This window comes from Centroberyx gerrardi, chromosome 15 (assembly GCF_048128805.1).
Source record: "Centroberyx gerrardi isolate f3 chromosome 15, fCenGer3.hap1.cur.20231027, whole genome shotgun sequence".
Classification (NCBI taxonomy): Eukaryota; Metazoa; Chordata; class Actinopteri; order Beryciformes; family Berycidae; genus Centroberyx; species Centroberyx gerrardi.
Window position 1 is genome coordinate 28,677,713 of NC_136011.1, and position 7,597 is coordinate 28,685,309.

Genomic DNA, 7,597 nt, shown 5'->3' on the forward strand with positions numbered 1-7,597 from the left:
AGTCAAGTCAGTATAGCAGCAACACCTGAGATGATGGGTTTTTTTTTTTCTGGGATTATGGGAACAGCTGAGTCCTTCATCCAGCGCTCTAGTCCCAGTAATCCCAGTAGAAAACGTCCTGAAGGAGATTCTGGTTTTTAAACATGGCTGCCGACATGTGAGCATGTGATGCAAAGTTTCTCCAAAGTGTCTGAAAACAGCAGATGATTCAGTTTATGTCTGAAGAGTTTCTAACAAACAGATCTGTCCCAAAGCATGTGAAGACAGAGAAAAACAAAGAGAGCAAACACTAACGTGAAGATATGAAGCCAGACGATGTGTTTCAGTGTGTGTGTGTGTGTGTGTGTGTGTGTGTGTGTGTGTGTGTGTGTGTGTGAGAGGGAGAGAGAGCATGTGTTTGTCTTTGTGAGAATAAGGGTCAGACCGATATCTGGGGCCGATATTGTCCTTTTGTTCAAAATCAGATCTGCTCCAGTCTGATATGAAGATATGATTCAGTTTGATTGATTCCATATTGATTGTACAATTGATCAATACTACACTGGTTGTCTATGGGAAGACGTTAACCTGAACTGATTCTAATGAGACATTTTGATTCGATTCCACACAAGTATGCATGAATATGTTTTATTATTATTATTGTTGTTAAATTTTAGTGTCCCACGATGGTCTAAATGTTTCAGAGGGTTTTCCACCCTGACAAGATTAAAGTTCTGGGGGGAAACGCTGAATACTTTGATTTTTTTAAAATATTTTCTGGCGTGAAAATGGTCAAATTTAAAGGTTTTGAATGTGAGCACAAAATATCAGCTGTCAGCAGCTTCAATCAAAACATAATAATCTAAATATCGGTATCTGCCTTCATAAAACCATTTAGATCAAGTCCAGTGTGTGTGTGTGTGTGTGTGCTTCTCTTTCTCACTGTCTCTCTATCCTGTAAATCTCTCTCTCTCTCTCTCTCTCTCTCTCTCCCTCTCTCCGTCTGTCTGTCTCTCTCTCTCTGTCTCTTTTTCTCCCCCTCTCTCTCTCTGTCTGTCTGTGTCTCTCTCTCTCTCTCTCTCTCTCGTCTCTCTCTCTCTATCTCTCTCTCCCTATCTCTCTCTCTCCCTCTCTCTGTCTCTCTCCTCTCTCGTCCTTCCTGCTACTTCCTCGCTCTCTCCATTCCCGTCAGATGCTTCCTCTCTCTGTCAGTCCGTCGTCACCGCTTTCGTCATCTCTCTCTCTCTTTCCATCAGTGTCGTTCTCTCTCTCTCTCTCTCTCTCTCTCTCTCCCTCACTCCATCCGTCTGCTAGTTTGTTTGTTTTGTCTGTCTGCGTGTTTGTCTTGTTTCTAGATTTCTCTCTCTTTTTCTCTCTCTCTCTCTCTCTCTCCCCCTCCCTCGCTCGTCTCGTTCTGTCATTCGTCGTTTCAGAGCGACGGTCTGCAGGGATTTGCTCACCCAGACGAAAAGAAGGAACAAGTCATTCATGCGTAGACATTTCTCTCTCTCTCTCTCTCTCTCTGTCTCTCTCTCTCTCTCTCTCTCTCTCTCTCGCGCTTTATATCTCCCGTTCTCTTTCCTTTTCCTCTTATGTCTCTCTTTCTCTCTCTCTGTCATCTTTCTGCAGTCTCTCCATCCGTTTTTGGAGTGAATGTTGTTGTTGTTGTTGTCGTCTGTGTCGTGGGGGGTTGTGGGGTGTGTGTTGTCGTAGCGACAGCAAACAAGCCCAGCTGGCTGTCAGAGCGGCTGAGGTCCCGGGCCACACACACACACACACACACACACACTACAGAAACACACGTACACACTGTCTCTCTTTCTGCAGAAACACTCATTTCCCACTGTCAGGAAGAAAAGACAAATTATTAATTGTACTTCAGTTAACTGAAGTTAACTTGTATTTTGTTCAGTTTAGTTTTAGTTTGGTATCTGCTGACTTTAGTTGTAGTTTAAAGGTATCTTTTTAACATCAATAATTCATTTTGAGACATCATCATCATACTATAAAGCGAGGAATCTCTGTCTAAGTGAGTGAGTGAGTGTGTGTGTGTGTGTGTGTGTCCTTCGCATATCTCGAGAACCGTTCGTCCGATCTACTTCACACTTGGCGGGTGTATTGCTGGGGACCCGAGGACGTGTAGTGTCGGATTTGGTGCAATTTGGACACGCGACACGTTCAATATTAATAAACTTTGACTAAACAAGCGAACAGCGAGCCGCTCATCTCTGTGTCTGCGTGCAGCGGGGGCTGTTTGATATAAACACCATCACATCACAGCGGGGCGGGGCTTCAGGGGCTTCTCTGACTGGCTGAGCGGGACAAAGGCACGCGCCCCGCTCAGTTAAACTGCCCGAGAGAGAAGAACGAGCACACACAGGAGAAAAAAACAGAGGTGGAGGCAGTAAAACTAGCCAATAGGAGCGCAGACACGTTTGATTGGCAGCAGAATCAACCAATGGAAAGCCATAAACTGCTTCTACGGTTCAAGCGCAGTTTAGTCTCACTGGTGAAGTTTGGGGTCTGGGGACCCAAGGACGTGCAGTGTCGGATTTGGTGCAATTTAGACACGCGACACGTTCAATATTAATAAACTTTGAATAAACAAGCGGACAGCGCTCTGTGCAGCAGCGGGGCTCAATGCGAACAGGCACTGCACTAGTTAGTATAATTACAGTAAACAAACCAGTCCATCAGCCTGTCAGCCTCTATCAGCCTCTACTCTCATCCTCCATAGTTTCTCCACCTGGTGGATCTGGAGGGAAATCTGCTGGATCGCTTTACGGCACAAAACAGGAAGAGGTTCTGTTCTTCCAGAGCAAACGGAGCTAAAGCTGAAAGAGTTTCTGGCAGCAGATGGTGGAAGGAGGGAAAGGAAGATGGAGAAATCACTTCCAACATGTTGATCCTCTTCAGGGAGGGGGAGGGGGGGGGGGCAGGAAGCAACGGGGCTGATGGGAAATGTAGTCTTAATGTGGAGAAACACTAGAACTAACAATACTACTGGAGTGAGATAGAGGAGAACAATCGTCTCCAGCAAGGACTCATTTTTTGTAATTTGTTGAAGTTAAACGAAGATATCCCAATTAATTTGACAATATATTGATGGTTATGATGCTACATGTTGCACCTTTTAGTTCATTTGTCTTTTAGTGTCATTCTAGTTTACAGTAGTTTGGTTGCAGTCAGTTCTAGTTTTGCTGTAGTGTATTTGACCAGTGATAAAAACACATGAAGAAGAAAGAATGCATGTAAAATGGATTTTTGATTTTTGTTTCAACTATTTGGGTGAGAGAGTGGGTGTTTCTGTCCAATATTTTCATATATCTCTCACTCTCTCTCTCTTTCTCTCTCTCACACACTCTCTCTCTCTCCCTCCCCCTATCTCTTTCTCTCTCTCACACACACACTTTCTCTCTCTCTCTCTCTCTCTCTCTCACATACACACACACACACACAGCCCACAGAGACTTTTTTTTAAATCACAGATGTTAGTGAAATTAGCCACTCTTCCATGCACTGCCAGGTGTGTGTGTGTGTGTGTGTGTGTGTGTGTGTGTGTGTGTGTGTGTGTGTGGTAGCTGTCGTCCCCCCTGCCCCCTGTAGGGGGAGCAGAGTCCTCTGGTCCAGGTTCTGTACAGCAGGAAGCCGCTCTGATGCTGCTGCTCTTTCACTTGTTGTTGTTTATATTATTGATGTTGTTGTTTAGGTTATCGATGTTGTTGTTGTTGTGATTGAAGTTGTTGTGCTGCTTGGTTGATGTTGTTGTTGTTGCTGTAGTTACACAACTGTTGGTTGTTGGCCCACTGCTAACAGAGCTGCTGTCCAAACTGATTTGACCCTCTGACTGCACTTCTGCCCCACGGGGGACTCTGCGTGTGTGTGTGTGTGTGTGTGTGTGTGTGTGTGTGTGTGTGAGTTGTGCGCTCTGTATTTCTGGCCTTTTGAGGACTAAATATCCCCACAAGGATGGAAAAATGAGAAAAGGAGGACGAAGTGGAGGGTCTGCTTCAGTGTGTTTGGGTTAGAGACGTGGAGAGGGGAAAGGTCACTCAGTTTAACCTTTATTTAACCAGATATTGAATGTTTTTCCAGGCAGACCTGGACAGGAAAACAGCATCATGACAGAAAACATCCAGACAGGCGGTAAACAACACTGGACAAAAGCCACATGCTATCTAACTTACATAGAAGAGAGCAAAGTAACATTTTCTATGTAAAGCAGCTGGTAATATAATAACTGCTGATAAAACTTGTCAAAAGTGTAATGAAAACATACAAAATGTCATAAAACCTACTAATGTAATGAATTGTTGGATAATATAGTATCATATTAACCAACGATTATTACTTTGAAATGTGTAAAATAGTTTTAGCTGATGATGTCATAATAATTTTGACTAATTGTGTAATAACATGAGTTGTTACATTCTTCTTATTTTTACAAGTCATTGCATTATAGGCAATAATATTATTACATCATCAATTAAATCTATGTCACACCGCCTTGTAACTAAGAATTACATTATCCAACAATTTATTACAAGCAGGTTTTCTTACATATTCAACCCATTTAGAGACATTTTATTACATTTTGACCAGCTGTTACATTACATTATTAATACTTAATCATAGGCAGCAGTCCAATATCAATCAGATTAATCAGTGACTAAACATATTCATATTTAAAACAAGTGTTCTGAAGGGTTTTGGGGTTATTAAGGATATGAAGGGTTCAGGGGTTCAGTTTCTTGCTCAGGACCGCAGATTGAGGGGCGACCTCGCTGACCCCGAGGCCGTCCTGCTGCCTGCTGTAGGCGTGTGTGTGTGTGTGTGTGTGTGTGTGTGTGATAATTATTGAACAAACACACTGACTGACCTATACTTCCCTTTCTGTCCCCCCCCCATCCCCCCATCACATCCAATTACTGTTGACCTGCTTCTCCTCCACCCCGCTGACTCCCCTAAAATCCCTCTTTCTGCCTCCTTCCTCTTCTCCTCTTCTCCTGCTTGCATCCATTTTCTCCTCCTTTCATCTCCCTCTGTCCCTCCATCCTCCCCCTCCATCTATCCTTCCTCCCTCTCTCATCTCCCTCCATCTATCCTTTATACTTTTCTTTGCCTCTCTCTTTTTCTCCCCATATATCCCTCTGTCCCTCTCTTCCTCTTTCATTCTTCTCTTCTACTTCCATCCCTCCCTCCCTTTCTGTCTCTGTTTCTATCCCCAACTCCCTGCTCTGTACCCCCTTGTACCCCTCTGTGTCCTCTGTCCATGCCCTTTACCCCTCTGTTACCCCTCTTTACCCCCTCTTTTACTTGTCTTTTACCCCTCTGTACACCTTTGTCCTTCCTCAATACTCCTCTGTACACTTCTGCTCCTGCCCTGTCCCCATTTTTTACCCCTCTGTTACCCCCTTTGTACCCCTCTGTCCCTGCTCTGTACCACTCTGTCCACATTTTGCACCCCTCTGTCCCTGTTTTGTATCCATCTGTCCCTGCTCTGTACCCCGTTTTAACCCTCTGTTACCCCCCTGAACCCCTCTTTCACCGCACTGTACCCCTCTATCCCTGTTCTGTACCCTCTTTACTTCTCTTTCCTTGATCTATACCCGCTCCACCCCTCTGTTCCTGCCTTATAGCCCTATAAATTCCTTTGTCCCCCTCTGTTTCAGGCTGGCTCCGCCCACGTGCGAATCCGGCGCGATGCTAATGAGCAGCTGGTCCTGGCCCACGTCACCAACCGGCTGCTGCCGCTGGTTTCCACGCTGACGGTCCAGATCTTTAAAGACGACTGGACCAGACCCTCGCTCGTCACCGGGCCGCTCTCCTCCTCCTCCGCCCCTCCGGGTCCCGCCGAAGGCTACGCCGCCCTCTCCTCCTTCTCCTCCTCCGTCCCCGCCCACCTGTTGTCCGCAGGAGTAGAGATGGACCCGCTGACCTCCACCCCCTCCAAACCCAGCAGCCCCCCACCCGAGTTCTCCTTCAACACGCCCGGGAGGAACGTGCAGCCGGTGGTCCTCCCCGCCGCGCACCACGCGCACCACGCCCACCGGCCCTACGGCGGCCTGGGACTGGGCTACGGAGCGTCTCCCTACACGGGGATGCTGAGCCAGGGCCCGGCCCGGCCGGGGGGCGGCGGAGGGCCGGGTCCGGGCCTGCAGGGCGCGGGGGCCGGAGCCGGGGCCAGGATGGGGTTCGGACCCCATCTGCCTTCGTCTCAGAGCTACAGAACTGCCTTAGGAGGGTCGACGGCGCCGCTCCGGTTCGGAACCGGCAACCCTCTGGCTTCCCAGTCGCAGTACAGACAATACCGACCCTGACCGCCGCACCGGGAGGGTTGGGACCAGGACCGGGCCCGGCCAGGACTCTGTCGCAGTACACTTCAAATACTTGAACGAGACGCGAGGTGATCGGTCGATTCATCTTGCGGGTCACGTGTAAATCAAGTGTTTCTCAGAAATTCAGTTCCGATGTTTGAAACCCTGCTCAAATCTATATTTTCTGTCCAGGTCGGACTGGCAGACACTACAACATTTACTTTCAGTGTGGCTGCACCAGAAAACTGTAAGAGAGTCCTGTTGATTCTCTGAGGTTTTGGTGCTAAATCTTGTAGTGTCAGCCTCCCCTGACTTTAGAAGGTGCGGACGTTCAAGTGAGAGAGAGAGAGAGAGAGAGAATATATTATGGTATTTATTTTGATGATGATGGGACCAAGACGTCCACTTTCCTTGGATTCGCTCTCTTTGTGTTTTTCTTTTTGTATCAGGATCTTGGGAAGGAGGGAAATACTTTGATATGAGGAACAGACTTTCTGTACTATAGTGGCCTGTCATGACATGTTTGGCGGGTGGTTACCACGGTTACGAGGGACACCAGGAGTGACAACAAAAGGAGAGACTGTAACATCATCACCTCTTCCTCCCTGACAAAATGTCTCTCATAACTGTTGGTGATTACTCTCTAAACAGACCGACTGAGGGCTTGTAAACCTCAACTTTAAAAATCCATAAATTCTCATAATATTCGAATTTTTGGTTAGATGCTAAGTTTTGTTACATTTAAGGCTGTGATGCACCGGGCAACTTTTTGGGCAACATTACTGGAATTAAAGGAAATGAAGTGTAGGCACAGAGCAAAATATATTTTTACACCCTGAGTGATTTACAGTAGAATAACCTTCAATTCTTAGATCACCAACAATACAAACAGCCAGTAGTAAGGAGTCAAGGGTCAGAGGTCAGAGGTCACAGCACCCAGAATACCTTGTGTCCTTCGAATGATCATGCAAGACAGAAATTGTGCAAAAAGGAGAAATAAGAGTTTAGGAAAGAGTCTACCTCTTTCCTAAACTCTTATTTCTCCTTTTTGCACTTTTTGGCATTCTTTTTATTTCAAAATAAAAGCCTGTTTGAGCGAGTAGAGGGGGAAGATTTGGGAGACGGACGTGAATCAGAAGGGAGGGGATGGATGTATACAATCGATTTTATTATGACAAGAAATTGCCATCTAATCAATTGAAGAGTGTTGAGTCAGCTCCTTTGGCAATGTTGCCCTACATGTTGCCTAAAAAGTTGCCCGGTGTTTTGTGGCCCTGAGTCCTGGACTCAGACCAACGAGG

The 7,597-nt window shown here is 46.3% G+C and overlaps 1 protein-coding gene across 1 annotated transcript in view; it reads left to right on the forward strand.

Annotated features, from left to right (window-relative positions):
- The window catches only part of slc30a6 (solute carrier family 30 member 6), an 89,176-nt gene extending 82,005 nt beyond the window's left edge, over window positions 1-7,171 (forward strand). Inside the window, exon 15 of the mRNA XM_078288769.1 lies at window positions 5,652-7,171. Coding sequence (XP_078144895.1) covers window positions 5,652-6,299 — 648 coding nt within the window. The 3' untranslated portion in view covers window positions 6,300-7,171. The remainder of the gene's footprint in view (window positions 1-5,651) is intronic.
- The last annotated feature ends 426 nt before the right edge of the window (window positions 7,172-7,597 follow it).